Source organism: Mya arenaria, chromosome 1 (genome assembly GCF_026914265.1).
Source record: "Mya arenaria isolate MELC-2E11 chromosome 1, ASM2691426v1".
NCBI lineage: Eukaryota > Metazoa > Mollusca > Bivalvia > Myida > Myidae > Mya > Mya arenaria.
Window position 1 is genome coordinate 55,187,966 of NC_069122.1, and position 23,339 is coordinate 55,211,304.

Consider the following 23,339-nt stretch of genomic DNA (forward strand, 5'->3'; position numbering starts at 1 on the left):
AAAGTGTTTAAAAAATATTTATTGTATATAAGAACAAAGACATAAATAACTTACATGACAAGTAAGGATTTTTTACATCTTTATCATGAGCCGCGTCGCAAAACCTTCGATTTGCGGAAAATTGTGAGAATTTAAAAGCAGTAGTCTCTGTTTTGGTAAGTTCACTCGTTATATTGAAGAACCATGAAATAAATCACAAGTTCAATAATAGCTGTTCATGTCTTCTCATTATCCGATTACATAGTAGCAAACATTATTAACAAAAGTACAGCTTTGTTCCATAGAATGTTTACATACATTCCAAAACAATAACTTTAAACATACATATATTAACAACTTACATTCGTTTCAATGTTGACAAACTACGGCACAATTTTGGTTGTGTTTTATGTCTTTCATTTAACCTTATAATGGTACCTGTATAGAAGGGAGTTATAGATAGCAGATCTTGACGGGGCTAGATTACCGCTGCATGTGTATGTTATTTTCTAAACAAAATATGATTGTATTTATAAAATGAATGTCATTTTCTTACTTATGAACAAGATATATTTGATTACATTAAAACAGCCCTTGCTGGAACTTTTGATATTATGTAATGCACTATCTTAGTAAAGATGGTGTAATCCAATTAATAAGATGGAAGTATCGGTCAAGATGGCGTAGAGAATTAGTATGTATTAAGGCGTACGGCTGCCCCCGAGAACATAATCACCCTTTACCAGATAAACATGAAAATAGTTTGCAAGCAATAAAACCAAATAAGTGGACACCCACGTGTCCTAAGTTGTTTGATGCCAACATCCCCATAGGTAACTTTTTTTTCCACATCATGTAGTAGTTAATTATCAACATTGTTACGCTTAAGGTACTTGTAGATGTAAACTTATTCAAAAGCACAAAAGTTACCTGTCTGTAACTTTGAAAATGTAGTCAATGTTATTTCTTGGCAGTTGTGGGCTTCTATCATTTTGTTTTCACTTTTAAACATTTAGAGCATATAGAAAGGTCTTTACCGTCTATCGGAAATGTAAAAAAAATGTGTTTGATGCAGCGATCCGGGCGGAAATACTTTGGTGACATCCGTTTCAAGTTTAACCTTGAACTCAAAGAAGACAAGATACAATACGAGAAAAGAACGTTAGTCTTGAAATCTTGCCTCTGCAATCCGTTATTTCTGCGAATTTTCCAGATGTTCAGATGATATTGTGTTACACTTATCGAAATGAATAACCACTGCTTGAAATGCACTTTCCACTTTTTTACGGCCCATTCCTTGTCAATAATATGTTCCGCATTATTTGGTCGCTTTTTAAATGTTTACATTGTAATAAATTTACACCTGTGCTGATCTAACGATATATATTTAAACACTGATCTAACGATATATATTTAAACATAGATAAGAAAAAAATGTATTTCGGCTTTCAATATATTCCTTATTAAGATAAAGACAGTAATACCTACTTTATACACATACATCGTAAACGTTCGGCTACTGAGCTTCTGTCGTTTTTTCATATAAATAGTGCGTGTGTTATTCTTAACATGAACCACGAATGGCATTAATTCATTAGTGATCTACGCCTTTCTGAACTTCACTAAACTACCCTACATTAATTGAAGAGAAATGCAAATGAAGCTGTGTGAAAAAACGTTGAATAAAATTATAATATGTTATATAATTCTCACATGGAATAGAGGGAAACGTGAAACGGTGTTACATGGGGAAGTTGAATTTACGAACGAGTTTTTCGTCGTAATAGATGTTTCTATGGCAGAGAAAGTTAAAGCCTTATTGAAAGAAAAATATTTTGATTTTCAGTCACAGGTAAAACAATTATACTCTTGTGGCATTTGTTACTTTAAGTATTTAGATTAAAAACGTTATATGTTAGATTAATATATAACATTATGAAATAGTTTCACTATGACGAAACATACATATACATAAATTATAATTAATTGTACTTGTTACTTATTAATGTCCAAAGGTAAATTGAAACGAGATTATCAAACAAATATGATAAGGGAAATTTGAAAGCATTTACACTAAATATAAAAAACGGCCACGAATCCGGGCAATGTACTTAACATTTGGTAGCATTTTAAAGCAGTCATACAACCATGAACATATTTCAATAAGGTTAACGGAAACTTCATTCTCAACACTTTATGCAGGTTGTTGACGATCTTTTCATCGCTTCATATGAAAAGGATACTAAAAAGGTCTTTGAAGAAACAGAATTACAATTACTAACAGAGAGCTTTCATGGAATGGTAAGTGTCTTACGTGCTTATTTTGTTTATATTTTTTAACCTTTAACCTTTTTGTTTGTGTATGTCGTTTACCTGTACCTTAAAATAACAACGCATCCTTTATCGCGAAAACCATACAATTATACTCGGTTTAATAATTCTTGTAAGGGGACATACTGGTTTCAGCTTGTCCGTCGGTCTGTCTGTTCTTTTGACATGTACTTTATCTCCGATATCCGTTAACTGATTTAGGTGAATCTTCATCAAAGTGTTTGGTACCAGACGAAATGTTGCATGCCAGAGTCAGGGTTTGCTCTGTTGTGTTGTACAGGGTTATGGCTCTTTAATAGAATATAGTTTTTATGGAGATTTTTTTTCCAATTCCGAGTGATTTATTTCAGCCGAGTGTTGCAGGGTTCGCTCAGACTGTTTATCACATAGTTATGGCCATTTGTGTTTTTACAATATCTTCATCTCAATAAGTCCTAGACGAAACTCAACATAAGTGATTTCTATCCATATAAGTGGTGCATGCGGTCATCAGGATTTGCTCAGACTTTCATTTACCGAGTTATGGTCCTTTGGATTATTTTCCTGCAAAAGATAACATAACATGCTTATTATATTGATGTAAGCATATACAGCTTATTATCAAATACAATCATTTTTTAAAGATAACTTTAAAAAGCATAATTCCTAAACCGGACAAATATTTATTTACAAACATCACATTCAAAACATACTCAAATTCGTACATAGGAATTTATATATATTTCATTCAATAAATAATACTAAGACAGTTAATTATTTTCCTGAATAATGTAAACAGATTACTTTTGTATTCATTGCTTTTTCCTTGTTTTTGAAAGTTTTACAAGTTAACGTACATGATATTTTTTTCTAATAAAAGCCTAGTAATATACTATTCACGTCAAGTTCTCTATGTAGGGCACACTAAAACAAAGTAAAGTTCTTCTTCTATAGTATTACTTCCTCAAATAGTGCTTTTTCGCTGACTTCTTGTAATAGTTTTTTTACCGTGCTTGCTCCACAAGTAGATGACTAGACATACCAAGTTTGGCTTAACTGCACTTATACCCTCCCAAGCCATTGCGGTATGTGGAGATCGCTTAAACTCAATTTAAGCTGTTTTAAATACTGTAAATCTGGTCGGATCCGAATGTTTCGGGAAATATTATCCCGTCGCCAACAAATATTTTTCACATATAATGTTGTGCTTATGTTTATTGAATTGTTTTATTTCATTAACAAATTTCAACTCAAATTTCTTGAATTTTACATGGTTTACCTGCATTTTATTGGAAGTAAACCAGTAATCAAAATGATACTTTCTTCTTCAAGAGTATTCTTAACAACATTAGGATTTTGATCACACACAGAAAACCTATTGTCATCTGCATAATTATACAGAGCTGCATTCTTGATAAAAAATGTCATTGAGGAAGATGTTGAAGGCTAAAGGCCCTAATATTGATCCGTGTGGCACGCTTTTCACGCCTTTACGTTCAGTAATGGTTATATTTATGTATTTGTGTAATGCATAAGAAAATATCAACCGGGGTCAAAGCTTCGTACGACCACATTTGGTAGATATAGTTTGTTACTATACTCTTGATACCATCATTATTTGTTAACAGGTTAAGGATATTCAACAATGCAGAATTATGCAGAATGCAGATTTAGCAATAAAAAATTACCCTATTGAAGGATTCGACGTTGATTACATGAGTGAAGATATCCAAAAAACAAAAACTAAAAGAGAAGGAACAGACCAAGTGAGCTTCTTGTTTTCCTTTAGCTATGCTCAGTTCGTTCTATCAAATTCAAGCTCAAACACTAGTCATTTAAGATGTTCGTTCCTTCCGATAGTCAAATAATGAAGATTAAAAAAATATAGGACAATTCCGAAATAATGCCTTCTAGCAATAACTCACATTGCCAAATCCTGCTTGGTACTATCATCATGTAAGCATCACATGAAATAATTGATCTATATCTAGCACTCACACAGTATGTTCACAGCAGGAACGTTTCGAGGAGGAACCGTACTGGGATGAAGGAGAAGGAATTGATGAAACGTGGAAATTGGGGATAACCGGCGAAGGCATTACTGTGGCTATTCTTGATATTGGTTTTACCGTTGATCACCCCGAACTACAGCCAAATATAGTGAGTCAATTAACACTGTATCAATAAGTGAAACTTCCGTTGTTTACAATATTATGGAAATTACATGTACTTGAACATGTTGCCAATGGTCATTGGTTGACCTGACTTACTCAAAAGTATACTTAGTCATGTTTGGAATACATTTCGAAAGTACCTTGCCTAGCAACAAAACCTTTAACTAAAGCAGAAATGGAGCGTAAGATTTTACAAAACATACGGATGTGTTGTCGTAACAAAACCTAAGCCTCAAAAATGGATAAAAAGGTTTTAATAATAACTGAAGTATTTTCGAGAAACATGTGCCTGTATTTAACTATTATTTACCTGAACAATGTTCTTTTGCAGAACAAAAGTCTAACCTTCAACGTCGTTACATATGACGCGGACGTGTCTGCAGTTCTGTTCCATAATTATATTGGAGAAACAATCCATAAAACAAAGTATATTCGAGACAGTCATTATTAAAAGTAACACAAATTTCGCCAGATAAATTAAGTCATAAACCATTTCACGTTCAACAGGTATATTTTATGAACGTTAAACTCATCTATCATTATGCTAACATGATTTTCTCGTAAGCATAACTTTATTAATTTGTACGTAAACATTTAAATGTTTCGTTTGGGTTATTTGTTTACCTTTAATATAGATATATACACATTTGTATGACGTTTCAGTCACGGAAACGACTGTGCAAGTGTCGTCGCAGCGGTGAAGGGAAACAAGATGTGTAGTGCAGGCGTGGCGTACAATTCCAAAATAGCTGGTATTCATTCATTTAACAGTACTATCGTTCGGACAATTGGATCAAGTTTTTAAGTCGCGTGCGTTGTCTATATTGCATTGCGATTATGCCATATCAGAATAAAGATCGCACATTTTTTCTTCTGTTATTCTTTCATCAAACTTAGTTGTTGCTATGGTGTATTTAATATTCTTCTTACTTCATTTATTTAAATTGTTGTCATAAGCAAGACGCCGTGTTTTCAGCGCTGTCAATCGGTACGTTTACAAAAAGAATGCCATTGAAGACAATAATAACAACCGCTGGCATGTGCAAAGGCCTTGCTTATCAGCAGAGTAAAATAGACATTTATTCGTCAAGCTGGACTTTTAGTTCACCATTTGAAGAAATGGATATTGGATCCGAAAGAGCAATAATTGCTGGAATTATAAAGGGTCGGCAAGGAAAAGGCAATGTGTATGTTTCTGCAGTAGGTCCTGTGGGAAATGAGTTCACAAACAGTATTTTTATTATCGCAGTCAACCAGATTGGTGTGAAAGGAACAATTCCAAAGAACAGCTATGCTAATCCAGGGATTCTGATATCTTCCTTTGGAAAGGGCAAAACACGTGCTGATGATTACATGGTACATGTTTGTTCATACCTGTATATGGAAGTTCAATATGTGTAGTCGATACAAAAAGATAACTTTTTATTTCGATTTTCAGTTTACTGCTTCCCAGAGGTACAAATCTGGAATACTATGCAACGCAAATTTCCAAGGGTCATCTGCGGCAACACCCAAGATTGCTGGTATGGCTGCCCTCATTCTTCAAAACAGGTACAATGTAGTAATTCAAGCGTTTCTGTTCTAATGATTTTATTTTTTGCTATCATTTAAATTCATGTTTTATATTGACGATGATTACACTTTCTCAGTTCGATTGTAGTTACTTTCTTTGTTTCGCGAATAAATGATTTCTTCAAAATATATCTTAACCGACATTTTAAAATATTGAGTCTTAAACAATAGAAAACCATTTCATATTGGTTGATTGATTGCAGTCCTGACTTGACATGGAGACAACTACAACACCTTCTTGTTCGATGTTCCAACCACACTAATCTAAAGGAATCTATCAACTTCAAGCGAAATGGTGCCGGATACTTTTGTAATAATCTTATAGATTTTTCTTTCGTTTTTCTAGCATTGAAAATTCATAATTTGGAAGTTTTACGAATTATATATTAAATACAAAGAGGAAACACGATGAACATTATGAATATTTATATGAAAAACTACAGAAACAAGTTCAGTAGTCAAAAGTTCAAACATTTACCCAGTTTAATGGAACAGGGTAAACATAAAATGCATATAACACAAAAACAAACAATCACAAACCAGAAACATGGAAAAACAGCACAAACCTCATCAAACAATACATTACATATATACTAATTAAAAAAACTTAATCTCTAACAAATGTCTAGATACTGTATAGAGCTTGTTTAGAACAATGTCTGTATGCAGATACGCACACATGATCGGTTTTCATTTTAGATCATCGGCATTTTGGATTTGGATATCTGAACGTGGCTAAGTGTATAGAACTAGCAGACACCGTGACAAACATTAAAGAGCAAATGCCAGGCATAGCTACATTTCTCTTCGAGTTGCAAGGGTAAGAAACGCACCATCACACCATGTGCTTAAACTACCATTTCGCAACGTTATACTGTCCGCATACATGTTACATATAAGCTACTTGATTTTGATTCAGAATCATATCCGCAAGTCAATAAACGAATAACAGGTTTACCTTAAACGATACATGTTTTTTAACAGATTTATGCAATTTTCATACTCTGTAATACAACATGATTTTTATTGTACAATATGTATTTTTGTGTTGCAGCCCCAGAAATCAATCAGATGCAATATTAAAGGCCAAAGTGAGTTCATTGAACGAAACATTGGAGCGTGTGCAAATCAAAATACACAAATCATTGCTAGAACACATTTCAAAAGCTGTATTATATTCTCCCATGGACACCTCGTCTGTCCTCATCGATGGTTCAGAGTGGACAAAAGATGTACATATGCCAATGAAGAGCAATGCAATTACTTCAACTCATTTTTGGGGTGAACGTACAGCTGGAAGATGGACATTAAGTTTGAAAGGAAAGTTTCAAAATGTAAAAGGTATATTATATATATATCAATACATTAATCTAGACAATATATATTTAATCAATGCTGAATCATACGTAAATAATTGTATACAGCTTGATTACAAAACCATGGTAAAGGCGAAAGGAAAGCAAAACTCATGGTCTTTGTAAGTTGTATTTAAATAGATTGTCTATACCATAGGTTTCCATTGTCAGCTAGCATGACCTTTTTGCACTGGAACGGATGATATAAAACTTGTCAGCAATTACTTAAACTACGATGATTACATTCTCTTAACATTCATATCATTTTTTAGATTACTCAGTGAGCTTGACGTTCACAGGTATATTTATGACGCCAACGGAAAACAAACAAGATGAAAACACTCAACACTCCGCTTTTGAGTCCATTGTCACGAAACTTGTAACTGCTATTTGTCATCTTGTTCATGCCGTGTTTTGGATATACTATTTAAGAAATAGGAGGAATTAAAAAAAACAAAGACAAATGTTTACTCCCAAAATCTAACAGCTTGGCACACAAAACTGTTGACAGGAAGGGCAAACATACCTATTTTGTTTAATAGTATTGAAATATCGTTTATGTATTAATTGGATCTCTCTGTATATAAATATATAGATATATACTTCGTCAACATTTTGACAGCATCGCAATTAAACAAATAGAAATCAAATATGCAAGGTAATATTGAAAAATAGATCAAATAAAGCTATAATAGTTTTTGTATATTTCCCATATTTTAGTGCGTTCTTCAGTGTTCAATGTTCATAGAACGCTGTAAAGGTCTATTGCGACCTTCGGATGTCTGTCGCTAGAACTTTGTCTGTCGATTGAAAACCGTTTCAAGCATTTTAAGAGAACAACTACCAAATTTGTTCTGAAATTTGACCGCCATTGGTGGACGTGGTTTTCTCAGTATCGGTAATGAATTGATAGTAAATTTTAATAGCGTTCTGGTTTTTAACCGGAGTGATCATCTTCCTCAATTCATTAAACACGTCGTGAAAGGTATGACAACGAAGCCAAAAAGGCAAGAAGAAATAATCAATAAAACAAAGTTTACCATGTATCTTGCTTTAAGTAACAGACTTGATCAAATTTACATGCACAGAAATGGTCATCGAATGGTGTATCGATTTGTCAAAAACATGGCGGGTGCGATTAATTTGGCAATTATCGATAAATGATGGAACAATGGTAGAGTTTTACGCATGTAAATTAGTTTAAACTATAGTAAACTCGTTTCCAGTGAACTCGTGTTTCACTCAACTGGTCCAATGTGATTATCCCATCATTTATTGATAAAGCTATTTTGATGTAAATGTAGTCGGGTTTGTTATATAGTATATATGCACAATGCTGTTTGTGGAGTTTTGTGATGATATAAGTTCAGATCTTAACTAACACATGACGAATGATGACTTTTAAGCCCAGGCTAATACAGCGCAATATCCGGACACCGTTAGCAGTAATTTGCACACTGACATTGCCAGGTTAAATGCTTAAGACTTCTACCGTTGTTTTACTAGAAAACCCTAAAATGAATGAAACTGTTTTTTTTGCTATTAATGATAAAAACTTGTATTGACAACATCTGACTTATATAAAAAACGCACTCCAAACACACGTTCCTCAAAAGAGTGTCGCACAGTGGCAAACAATAATATTCGGATATAGGCATTCATTATCGGTCACCAGAGTGTTTATCAATGAGGATTTCTCAGATATACACACCTTTTTTCGGTGTATATTTCCAGGTCAACTTTGAACGAAATGTTCTATAAATTAGAAATTGTTACAGAACTTACTTGCTTAAGATTATCAATGTATTGTATTCCAAGGCATTGGTGTTCGCCGTATGAAAAGTGAACAAAATGTGAAGTTATATGAAGAATATAATTTTCGCAAAGTATTCCTTCCGCAAATGACAGAGTTTTCAAATCATAAAAATCATTCAATAATCAATGTTTCTAATGCCAGCAGTACAAAAATCATATTGGCATATTTTGGTATTTGTTGAATTTGCTTTAATTAAAAGTGCGCAGGCTCCAGTTGTAATATTCCACTTGGCGAGTTTCACAACCATAGAGGACCTTTATGAATATTACTGAAATATATAAATGATATTGTCCTCATGGTCGGAGGGTTCATTTGTCCAGATGAAACTCAGAATTTAGCACATTCAAGTACGTTCAACGTAATTTATTGTATGCTTTGCGAATCGCTTCTTTCGAATGTTTGGCAGTTTGGGTTTTAGTTGATATGGCTTTAGCGTACTTGGTAAAAAAGTCTGTCACTAATAATTTATTTGCTATTCCACCTTTTAATAGTTCAAAAGTAACTTTGTCTATGCACACCATTTCTAATGGATATATTGTTGAAATGTTCACTAATGGGTATCTGGTGTTCGTCTGTGATCACATTGCTGATCAATCTGTATACATCAGCTGTCATTCCTGGCCAATATAATTATTCCCTAACCAAACTTACAGTTATTTCCCGTCCGGGATGTTCTACATTGCATTGCAATTGAATTCTTTGAGCTCTATACGTTGTAGGTCTACTTGTTGATCTTTTGTGACCCCTTCTTCATACAGTGTTTTAAAGTTTTAAAAAGCATGGTCTTCATGTTTTTGAAATGTCGCTTCATGGTAACATCATCTCTTGCCTGGTTGCTTTAAGGTACTGTTTAATCTATGACTGCTCGTTGCCATTTTCAGTCAGTTTATCCTCTCTTTGTGCTTTCCTGATTTCTCTGACCACGTTCTGAGCCATGACTGGTCCAGGTGCTTTATCGTCTCTACTACTCGATGCTGTAGTTCAAAATCAAAGTGTGCTAATTACGATGCCTTGGCGAATCAAGTTTCGATAAAGTCAATATGTATGTCAGGGATTATTAGTGTTAATATCTATATCTAATATCTATGTTCCAGCGATATAAACGATAAACAGGCTATTTTTAAACCCCGTTACACTGTGTCAATTTTCGCAGGCGAGTTAGATACTTGTATTAAGTGTACGGAAAATCGATGAGATGCAGCCAATCATTTGTCCTTATTTATAGCATATAGTCATAAACTGCATACATTCATTTTATACTGTGCATCGCTGCGAACAGCTAGGTTTATTTTAGACTGTATACGGTGTTGCCTTATATTGTAAATTGTCGCTTGTTGTCGCCGCCCACAAACAATAACATTATATGATACGCGGGTATCGCTCGACTTAATGCGATATAGTGCCACCGAGTCAACACGTATTTACTACAAGATAAGTGGAGTATATATGGATATATACTGGCATTACGCATCACTCGTAGCCACAAGCGAACCGTTTAATTTTTGTGTCAATGAGATGAAATTAATTGCGATCTTACACTAGAAAAAAAAACTTTTATTTCTGTTTATTGTACGCCTAAATCGATATAAAATGACAATTAATTTCAGCTTTCCGATAAGCACGCCGAATTGAATGCTAAGGAAGCGTACTTTCGGAAATAACGACGTAGAAGTGTGTCCAAGCCTCGATTGCGTTGATATAAGATTTGGAAGTAAAAAGGGGCTAGATTTTAATATATCATATCAAATTTGAACATCATTTTTATTTCACTAATGAAACTCCATAAATGACCATAAAAGAACATTTTTTAACTTATAAAACATGCAATGAACATGTTTAATATGTTTTTTGAGTCTTGACATCACATTCCGAATTGGATGATTTGAATATTTTGCAAAATCTATATCAGACTTTAATTTGTTTATTTGGTCATTCAATATGTTGGCCTATTTGTTTGAAACATACCTCGTTGAAACATACATACTTGTTATTTTGAGTTCATTTTTCTGAATAGAACTTGCGAATAATTTCGGCACGATTATCAATTATTGCTGTCCAATTTTAATTAGATTACCGATTGTAAAATTTCCCGAGTGCATCAAACCAGGTACCAATCCATATTGATAACTTCAATCATTTATTAAATAATTAATATTTGTACATAGATAACATTACATCCTATTTAATTGCATTAACACCCTTCTTAAGCCAAAATGTATCGTATAATATCGTGTCATACACCGAACAGCTTTTCCTTACTGGTATAACATCTGCTTACGTCTCTTCCAAATATAAACTTGTATCTCAGAAACTAGAATTTATTAGTTGTTTGTTCTTTAGCATTTTGTTGTTTGATTTCCAGCCACGTCGGTAGGCTTCGAAATTGGAACCTGAAGCTAAACATAGACTCAATTTGGTATGGTCTAAATGTAGAAAATGTTTCTGATATATGCACTACTTTCAAAAAACAAAACTCGTACAGGTTGCGTATCTAAACACAGCTATTATCCTCAGCGTACGTTCAAACTGAAAGCCCATTAGTTTTACTAATGTCAATGCCCAGAGCATCATGAAACCTCAATGGATAAGCTTCCAGTAGACGATGCCTCCCGTTAAGAGTGACTCTTAACCACGCTGACGGGTACACAATTCTTACTTGATGGCCGTACGAAACCCTACAGTGAGTACCAGCACTTGATAACAACGTCGCTAGGAGAATACATTCTGCAGAGATGACTGAGATTTGAAACTGCCCTTACAATAGTCGGTTTGCAGTCATACTTCAAAGGCCGAAAATATTTGTGCCATATTGAAATCTGTGTCCCATAAAAACGGCCCGTGAAATACATGTTTCTAGTCTAATACAAATACAACATATATTGACAACAATCATGATTATTACATCAATGAAAGTATATAAACATGAAAAGTTGTCTGTATCTTATATAATTATTATGTCTCAAACAAATAAACTTATAGCATTCAATCCCAGAGAAATCCCCGAAAAAATAAAAGCAATGTTTAAAAGGTCAAAGTAGACAATATTAACTACATGTCTATGTTTAGAAAACAAAAAGAAATAAATAGAAACATTGCCATAAAAAACTACTGCAGGCAATATACTTGTAAGTAAATAACTTGATTTATTGAATAGACATACCAGAGAGTTTCCCTACATGCAATTTAACAGACGACATACGGTATGTGAAACTTTACTCACGGTAAACGGACCGAATTCACGATAGATATACCGTTTACACGGACAGTCATTTATACACAAAGAGAACAAATAAAGGATGATGTACGGTTCACTCTTACATACATCTCACATACAAATCTACATAACACCCGAATAACGATGTTAGTCTTAGGTTATGAACTTTATGACATTCATCTTTTGTTAATATACTTGTTTTCAGAACATGCAATATTGGGTGCGGATCTTGGATATATTCGGTCGACGCTGACTCAGCACTTCTCCGATACACGGCACCATATTGCTAATCCGGTCTATAAAAATCAAGCTCGCCAGTTCATCTACGAAGAATTCCAGAAAAATGGATTGAATGCGATTTACCAGAATTTCGACTTTCTTGGGGTACATCGAAATATGTTATATGATTGCTACTTCCAACACGAGAAACAAATTAGTTCACTGATATGGTTGAACTTACTTCTAATTCCAATGGAACTTTTGTTTTAATGTAATGGTACATTAAAAGGACGTGGCTTCTCCTCCGGACAATGTCATCAAATTATTTCAAATCAAGTACAGTATTTATATTGCTTGTCAATCAACATGTATTTTACTTGGTATTAATATAAGATAGTTTAACTCATGAAGAGGCGGTCTCATAAACCTGCAAAGCATCTCTTCATGGAAAGCTTGCATCGGTTCCACTTTATCCGGCCAAAGAATCGTTGTTTTAAACTATGCCAACAAAGTGGGCGCAATTACGACAATAAATTCTTTAAATAGTTAAAATTAACTTCCTAATTGGGCTTTTTTACTGATTGACAACCACATAAAAAGCAGTAATTATTTCAAATCACATTTTTGTCTGTATTATTTTTAAAACATTGGTTCAGCTGACGCTTAGTTGTCAGCTGTTTTGTTTCGACATTGATTTGATAAGAGAATACACAGTTATACTAGAAAGTCATTTTGAAACAATTACACGACTGAACGATTTGTCTTTCAAACTTTAACATATTTTACAAGTGCGTATACAGAGGCTCAAGGCTTAATCCTCCTGTCCCATTGAAAAGCCAATACTCCTTCATTATACCCGAGTACCGTGTAATAAATACTATTTAGCGACTTTAGAGTCTGCTTACAGAAAAATGCCCTTGTAATAGTGCTCCGCCTATTAAAATGCAATGAAGGTCAACCGCAGTAAAATGACATGCTTTTGCACCCTTAAAGATGCACTCTTACTCCCAAAAATGATTGATCAGAATTATTACAACTGTTACTGAGTTTAGTTTGAAGGAAAGGTGAAAAAACACGGTATTTCTACCATATGAGACAATGGTTATTCACAAACAATTTTATCACTCACTTATCATTTAAAATAAAAATGAATATTTATGCATTTTCAGCAATTAAATACACGGTTACAATCTTGTTATTTGTAAACATTATTTTTCATAAATGCATTGTTAAGAAAGTAGTTAAAGGTTTATCACTCAAAATGTATATTTGTTATGTGTTTTTATTGATTTGAAATATGAGTGTCACTTTAACTAAAGTTGCAGTGCAATTCAAAATCAGTTTTATGACTATTTTAAGTAAGTAATAACTCCCTTGATTGTTTTGTTTCAAACTCAATACGACATAAAAGTATAACATTATTCTACAGCTTATATAATTTACTTCTTTTAAAAAGCTTAAATCGTCCAAAGTCAATTTCTATATCAAATTAAAGTGACACTCTTATTCAAAATCGATACAACCATATGTTTAACAAACAAATACTTTGATTGATAAACCTTAAACTACTAACTAAATAGTGCATTAATATAAAATATTAACTTAAGATAACAAGATTGTAATCGTGAATTTAATAGCAGAAAGCTCACAAATGTTAAATGATTGATGAATGCTAAAATATTTACTGTGTACAGAATTTAAGATAACAATCCGGACGACATTTGTAGTATGTATTTGAATATTATTTTCTTTTGTACAGACATACAACGGACGGACGGACGGACAGACACACAGACACTGACAAACAGGCATAAGCAAAACATTTTGAAAAGTTTAAATCCTCATTGAATACCCAGTTCTATTTCTGGAAAGAAAAAAGGCACTAATTAAACGGTTGGAATTATGCCGATTTCGAATCTTTTTTTGCTACTGAGCTTGTTTCTGTAGCTTTTCGCATAAATACTGATTAAGACAATCTGAATAAAAAAATGATAATTCCTATTTTAAACGAAATAGTGGCAAAAACTGAAAATCATATGTTTAAGAAACACCTGTTAATATAAGTTCAACCATTTACGTTATTACCATTTTGGGGGATTGTTGGGAAAAGAGTGAGGTTGTGGACCTTAACTGATTTAAAACCCTTATAAATTTACACTTTATTGACTGGTCAAGGCGGTACCTAACAATCCTTGATAAACTTACCTAGTTTTTTATATAATATATATGACTTGTGCTGTTTGAGAAGTTTTCTGCTGTTGTTCCATGTTTCTTGTTTGTGTGTTTTGATGTTGTATGTCTTTGGCGTATACCCTGTGCCATTAAACGCTGACCTTAAACTTCGTAACAAATGACGTGGACGTGTCTGCAGTACTGTTCCATAACTACATCAGAGAATCAATTCATAAAACAAAGTAATTTCGAGTTGCAAAAGTGATTCATTTATCAACAACAAATACGGATGGTATCAAATACCAGGGATCAATAGCTTTTAAATATCTCGAAATATATTAAATCATTGCCCAAATTAATTCAACGAATGATTATTCTTACATATTTACGCGCCTTTTATGTCTTCTGCAAGATCTAAATAGTTTACTAATAAAAGTAATAATGAAACAGTGTTCATATCATTTATACGATTATTTTTGTTTAGTTCATTACTTATACGACACATGCCATTTCAGTAACGGAAACGACTGTGCAAGTGTCGTCGCAGCGGTGAAGGGAAACAAGATGTGTGGTGCAGGCATGGCGTACAATTCCAAAATAGCTGGTATTTATTGATACAATAGTTGTATCGTTCTGACAGTTGAATCACGTTTCCATGTCGCGCCTGTTGCTTATGTTTGTATGCAGTTAGTCGATTCCAAGAATTCTACATTTATTCTTCAAGCTTCACATCTACTTTATCATTTAAAGCAATTTGGACATTGGATCTGACGAAGCAATTATATTTGGAGTTTTGAATGGTCGGCAAGGAAGAGGCAATGTGTACGTTTCTGCAGTAGGCCCCGTAGGAAATGGGTTCCCAAAAAGTATTTTCATAATCGCAGTCAACCAGATCGGCATAAATAGCACAATTTCCGAGAAGAGCTACGCTAATCCAGGGATTCTAATATCTTCCTTCGGAAAGGGCAAAACACGTACCGATGATTATATGGTATACCTTTGACCATACTTATATATATGGATGTTCAATATGTGTAGTCTATAAAAAGAGAAAAAAAAACACTTTATATTTTGACTTTCAGTTAACTGCATCCCAGAGGCTTGGTTCCAAAATATTTTACAACGCAAAGTTCCAAGGGTCATCTGCGGCAACTTCTATGATTGCCGGAATAATTGCTCTCATTCTTCAAATCCGGTAAAATCTAATGATTAAAGCGTGTTAATAACTAAAGAATCGTTTCTTTTATAAAAACAACTTCTGTTGAAAAGTTGACGTCAATATAATTCATTAAAATCATTTATCATGTTTACGATCCTTTTTGTTCACATTTTCTTAATTGGATTGTTTTTTTCCTTGTTTTATTTTCGAATAATTAACTTTAAAATTGTTTTAACCGATGTTTGAACTGTGTAAAGTGTTCAGATGCTAACAGTCTGAAACAATATAATTTATTTCATACTGGTTGATTGACTTCAGTCCTGACTTGCCTTGGAGACAAATCCAGCACCTTATCTTTCGATGTTCTTGCCACACTAACCTAACGGAGTCTACCAACTTCAAGCGAAATGTTGCAGGATTCTACTGTAATAATTTTGATTGATTTTCATTCCGTTCAGATTGCATCATAAACGCTTAAAGTTGAAGGAATTTAAATAAAACGTGACATTGAATACAACGGGCAAAGACGACGAACGTTATGCAAATTGTACGCATTGTTAACGTTATATCTAAAACAATGTGAATCTTAGATGTTGCTTTATCTAGATAATGTAAAGAAAACATTTTTTGTCAATGCGTATACGCAGAAAAACAAGCATGATATATCTTTATTTTAGATCATTGGCATTTTGGATTTGGTTATCTGAACGTAACTAAGTGTATAGAACTAGCAGACACCGTAATGGCCCTTGCCAATACGACACCAGGCATTGCTACATTTCCATGCAAGCTAGAAGGGTAAGAAACGCACCGTCATTTCATGCGTTAATATCTACCATTCGACAAATTTATGCTTTTCATAACCTATAACAAATAAGTAACGTATATCAGGATTATAACTTTAATTGCAAGTCAATCAACGTTACTTTGAACGATGACAATTAAAAGAGACAAGTTATAACAGCATACAATTTAAGCCGTTCTTTTAATTTTATAATTTTACTTGATCAATTAAGCTACATGATGTAACCGATATGTAATACTTGTTGTTTCAGTCTGAGAACTTCCTCAGTCATAATTTCAAAGGTCAAAGTTGTTTCACTAAACGAAACATTGGAGGGTGTAACAACCCTAATACATAAATCATTGCTGGAAAGCACTTCAAAGGCTATATTATATTCTCCTATGGGTACTTCTTCCGTTCTTATCGATGGTCCAGAGTGGACAAAAGATGTACATATGCCTTTGAAGAGCAATGCAATTACTTCAACTCATTTTTGGGGTGAACGTAAGGCTGGAAGATTGGCATTAAGTTTAAAGGGAAGGTTTCAAAATGTAACAGGTAAATATTTGTTTTGAATAGACGTATGTATCAAAGCTGAATCATAATTTAATTGTATTTATACAGCAAAACAGTAGAGGCGAAGGGAAAAACCAATACTATGGTCTTTTTTTGTTTGTTGGTATTTAAACCTACTGTCCTACTGGAGGTTTTCTTTATTTAAGAGTTTGGTAACAACCCTGACCCTATTAACACTTGAATGTATGATGCAAAACTTGTCAGCAGTTGCATATTGAATCAGGAAAACATACCATAAATGCATAAATACTATCATCCTTCATTTTCTTTTTAGATTACTCGGTTAACCTGACGTTCATTGGAATGTTTTCGACGCCTAAGGAAGACGCACATGATACGAACACTCGATATTCCGCTTTTGTGTCAAATGTTTTCGTATTTTCAAATGTGATTTTACTTCTTGTTGGTACCGGGTTTTGGACGGTGTGGTTTTTGTTTTATAAGTATTTCCATAACTACATACAATATATAATATGAAATACTTACACCTTGGCGCACAAACGTATTTACCTCATCATAACCAGAAGCAGCAGCAACAGCGGCAGTACCTGTATCAATTTTATATCAGCATCGCTATTATGATGGTAATTGTGGAAAATAAAAGTACACTAGTTAATAAACGTCCCCTGTATTTGGCTAATAGAGCGTTGTTCAGAGCTCTATGAGCATAGTACGCCGGAAAGACCTATTGAGATCTTTGTGTGTGTGTCGCTGTTACTGTGTCTGATATCCGTCCATAAGTTCCTATTTGCCTAATTAACATCTCATCTTGTAACAATTTTTTTGTCAAACCCATTATTAATTGATTTTAGGCTGTTTACTTTTAAAATGATTATTTAACTCTTTGATATCGAAATTGCAGAAAAAATACTGTTATACTATAATAATATTTTTGTTTTAGTGGGTCGAACCCACGCCGGCACAATGAATTATAGACTGACAAAGAGAATAAATATCCTGATAAAACGTGTATGGAATACGATACCAACTGGTTTTAAAACACAATGTTGTCCAACAAACCAAAGGCCTGAGAAAACATCTTCCGTATCATCCGAGGGCCTACAATTCTCTCCGCAACGTGGCAGGCGGGCTTCTACTAGCAGTGTCCCTGCGAACTGTCTTCGTTTTTCCTGCAAACATAACCCAGCACTGGGTGCTTGAAATGAAACAGAATTATTTTCCAGTGCTGAATTTTAAATGTAATTAATGTCAGATCCTTTAATCAGTACAGTATTTAAATAGACCACGAGGAAAATGGAAAAACTTATGATCTACAGTATCAAGGTATAACAGGACACAGGTTTGATCCCTACTGGCGGCGCAATTTTTTTTTGTGTTATTACCCTGAATAACAATGTTTTTTCATATTAAAATTGTTTACATAGTGATCTTTTAAAAAAAAATCAGATAATATTTTCATACGCAAACGATTAAATCAAGACAGCAGCAAACTAACCTTCAGGTATATTAGGTAAATTTATGTTGTAATTGTTTATTATTGTATGAAAATACTTACACAATTCCAGAACCAGATGGGTTGAATATGTTAATGTCATATCACTTAAATAACGAATGATTGATCTTTCGCTATTCTTATAAGTACCATTCGTATTATTATGCAACTACTTCTTCAAAAAAGTCAAATAAGCTGAACAAAGAGCAAGGTAAAAACCATACTTTGTTATATTCTGTATACAAAACTTAATAATTCAGCTGAGTTTCCCATTAAAGAAATTCCTTTCAAAATCAACTGATAGCAACAGGATCGGTTGATGTTTTTGTTTTGTTTTGTTTTTAATTAAAAAACGACATGTATTCAATAAGTTGACATAGGAAAATGTCCTTGAATTTCAAATTACTCTCAGTAATAACTAACCTTCCATAAATTAGAATCCCTTTTGAAAGAAAAAGGTGAAGACTTATACAGTAAATCCTTCAATTTGCTGCTTTACACACAAGCAAACCATTAAGTGAACACCACCACTAATCTTGTAGCTACGACGAAATGTGTTATGACTCTTAGAACTACTGACCTAATTCTACAGAATGTTATATTGTCTAGGCAACTTGTACCATTTTGTAGTGATTTTAGTGTTGTTGTTCTACAACCGGTAACAAGTAAAATGTATATAAGATTTATATGACTACCGTATCAATAAATAACAATTAATAATCATACCGCACACTTATACCTCCTGATAGAAGTGTGATCGAAGTTATTTACTCACTCTAAAGGGTTGACGGTTGATGTAACAATTTCTTAGACAATAAGTTTAAATGCTTGAACGAACTACTAATTCGGTTTTAGAATAGAATGTTTTAGTAAAGGTGTTTCAATTTTAACGAACGATATAACTCCTGCGGTTTCTATCGCTCCCTTAGAATATTTTTTAACCCGTGAAACATACCATAAATACTTAATGTTTTCGCAGCATTATGTTTTAGTTGCATCTTACCTCAGTTATCTCTTCGTGTCATGTTATAAGCTGGTTCTATGAAATTTTCTTCAGTTTAAATGACACCCGCAAGATCCCCTGACCTCTCTGAAACGCATGTCTACTGTTCTTTATACTCGACACGAAAGGAAAGTATATCAATTAATGTTTCTGTTTTCATTAGAATCATTTACATTTTTAGATATTTACTCATTCAGCAATCAGTTAAGGTTCTCTTTGGAAACAAAATGTTTATCCTTTAAAAAATCCATCGATTAGTTTATCTGCGCTGTACAGTATGATTTACCGGTTTTATTTGAAATATTTGACAACTTCTTGTCGTCTTTAACACATAATAGTACAAACCACAAAAAATCAAACGGTGTAAATAAAAACTCAAAACAAAAAAAATATGTTATCAACAAAAAACAACCTGACCCAGTCGATGACTTTCATTTGCTTTGTCACTCTCTTTTCATGAGGTTTCGTTCTCACTTTTGCAGAATGTGAATGGTTATCATCCAGTGATTTGTACTACCTAGTACAAACATTTGCACATACGCAGTCTAAAAGGAAACTTGATGTAATTGTTAAAATACAACGAGAAGTATTCGTATGTAGACAACAGCTACATAAAAATAAACAGAGAATTAGATTTCGGTCCATTCAAATTATGCTAATTTAGAGATAATTTACCAAGACACCCGAATCAAACAATAAATGTTGATACATCTTTATGCATACAACAACAAAAACAAAAAACAAAAGCAACAACAATATAATCAGCAGCACAGGCAGCAAACGTCTGATTATCATTTTTGCTATACATTCACAATTTTACATGCGTCATTCGGCTTTTTTAGTAAAAGGTCAGGCGATCAGCTTTCCTGATTGCACATAAACTTTTTTTTAATAGTTTGCTTCCAAAAGTTGCATTCATATGACCTTACTTTCAAACACATTTTACCCTGACACGTGCAAACAAATCGATCCAATAACAAGGTAACGTGTAAGTTTTAGTTTTTAGGATAGTCTGGTTTTATTGGCTTCGACGTCACCTAAGTGCACACAGTTTCTCCTTGGTCATAAAACAAACACCGTAAAAGTAATTCAACAGAACTTGAATCAAACGGTATAAATAAAACCTCACAACAAAAAATATGTTATCAACAAAAAGCAACCTGAATCAGTCGGTGACTTTGATTTGCTTTGTTTGCACTCTCTTTTGATGTGGTTTCGTTTCGAGGTTGTCTTGGGTTTTGAATTTCTGTCTCCCAAATGTGGAACAGTCATTGGTCAAGAACCACCTCTTTTCTATAATTTCTTGGTTATATGTCAAAACGTTTTCAAAAAAGTGTGCTGACACAGTTTTCATCAGACTGTTGATCATGACCATGAACTACTGACCGACAAAAGGGCCATCTTCTGGCCAGCGGTCCCTACCAATGACGTTTTCTGGTCCTATGCCATCGCAATATATTGAGAACCAAGTTTCAATAAATGGTGACATAACCTAGACTTTTGACACACTGCTCCCAAAACAGTAAGATTCTCTACTTTTTATGAACAACTTATCACTAAAGTTTCATGGCCCTTCCTCGATCCGTTTGCGAGTGTTTTTTGTGCCTACAGGACATACGATAAGACTCACCGACTTTTTGACCTCCCGACATTCGCAAACCTAGTATACTCTTTTCTCTTTGAAGGGGCATTAGATTGCTGAAAACCTTTCTGTGGCATCCATTCTATCGTTATATTGCATTTGATATTCATGATTCGCTTAAATTTAAAGCTGTCCCACGTACACAAAGAGCATGATATAACTCTTTACCATATGTTCTAAAATATGGATCATTTGATATAAAAGGGAAACATGTCTCCAATATCACAATCAGGTTTAAGTCAATTCTAAATTTAAACTCATCTCATTTTACGACATAATACCAGGAAATTATTTTACTTTTTATACATTTATACTATGTTTATATGTGTTACAAAAGCTGCTGGATAGCGCGCTCGACATACCGCTGCTTGTTTTAGAAGTAAATGCATAAATGATATAATACGTGCCAGTCAAAAACAATGAAAATGTATAAAAAGGTTAAATAAAAAAGCAAAAAACATTGAGTCATCCTATACTTTATATGAAGGTAAATATGGATCAATTTAACCTTATTGGGTGGAAGCCCTGAAAGACTGTGTTGGGTTTGAAGTCTATAAAATGTACGGTAATTGAAATCTGAGTTAATACCCTTTAAGTTCCTCTAAAACTTTAACCATACTTTCTAGGTCGATAAAGGGCTATATTTTGTTGTATGATGATATGGAGTGATGGAACTTATTTTGTGATGGCCGTGAAAAACTATGTAAAGTATATAAAGTCAATTGCGTTAACGATATATACGATCTGAGTTAATGCCCGAAAATGCAAGGTTTCAAACTTAAACTAAACTTTCTTTATCTATTAAGGCTCTTAATCTGTATTAAGAATAGTATAGAGTTTTGTTACGTTATTGTGTCATTAAAGATCTTTTAGAGTTTAAACCCGAATTTACTTTTAAATTCAAACTTGTACTTTGTAATTTGATGAGAGAGTCTACTTTGTATTAAGAATAATATGAAATAATGTAACCTAATTGTATGTTAACCGTCAACAATTATATGAAGTATGCAGTCAATTGAATAAAGATAATAGAAGTATTAAGTATAAATCGCTAACTTGCCTTCAAACTTAAACCGGACACAATGTGTTCCCTAATTAATCAGATGCACCGACACCGACGTAAACGCAGACGCTGGGGCGAGTAGTTAAGAACTTTTTATTCTTCTCAAAGTCAAGCTTAAAATACAGTAAGTACAGTTTGCTCTAGAGTTGCTTGTTTTAATGTTAAGCAGCGATTCTTATCAACATAATGCCATAAAAAATGGGTTTGTAAAATAATGAATTATGTCATGCCATTGATATGTGTGCAAAAGGTAGTTGAGATAAAGGTTGAGAAATGACTTCAGTATTAACATGAATACATGAATTTGGGGCCTGACCTTTACCTAAGGCTCTCCACGAAAGTAGGGCCTGATCTTTTCCAAGGCTTACCATGAAATTGGGGTCAGACCTTTTCCTAAGGATTACCATGCAATTGGGCCCTGACCTATTCCTAAAGCTTACCACGACATTGGGGCCCTGACGTAAGGTTTACCATGAAATTTGGGCCTGACGTTTTCCTAAGGCTTACCATGAAATTGGGGCCTGACCATCGCTTAAAGCTCACCATGAAATTGGGGTCTGACCATCACTCAAGGCTTACCATGAAATTGGGGTCTGACCTTTTCCTAAGGCTTACCATGAAATTGGGGCTTGACGTTTTCCTAAGGCTTACCATGAAATTGGGGCCTGACCTCTTCCTAAAGCTTACCATGAAATTGGGGCCTGACCTATTCCTAAAGCGTATCATGAAATTGGTGTCTGAACTTCAATTAAGGCTTATCATGAAAATGGGGCCTGACCTTGACTTAAGACTTACCATACAATTTGGGCCTGACCTTCACTTACGGCTTACTATGAAATTGGGGCCTG

General features: G+C 33.8%; 1 protein-coding gene across 1 annotated transcript; it reads left to right on the plus strand.

Annotated features, from left to right (window-relative positions):
• The first annotated feature begins 1,488 nt into the window (after window positions 1-1,488).
• On the plus strand, window positions 1,489-16,010 carry LOC128228068 (neuroendocrine convertase 2-like). The gene is made up of 13 exons (XM_052939152.1): window positions 1,489-1,831; window positions 2,182-2,280; window positions 3,918-4,055; window positions 4,303-4,449; window positions 4,795-4,889; window positions 5,127-5,215; window positions 5,440-5,819; window positions 5,902-6,014; window positions 6,239-6,345; window positions 6,735-6,855; window positions 7,090-7,376; window positions 12,626-12,804; window positions 15,894-16,010. The coding sequence occupies exons 1-13, from the start codon at window positions 1,631-1,633 to the stop codon at window positions 16,008-16,010; spliced, it is 2,073 nt and encodes a 690-aa protein (XP_052795112.1). The 5' UTR covers window positions 1,489-1,630.
• The last annotated feature ends 7,329 nt before the right edge of the window (window positions 16,011-23,339 follow it).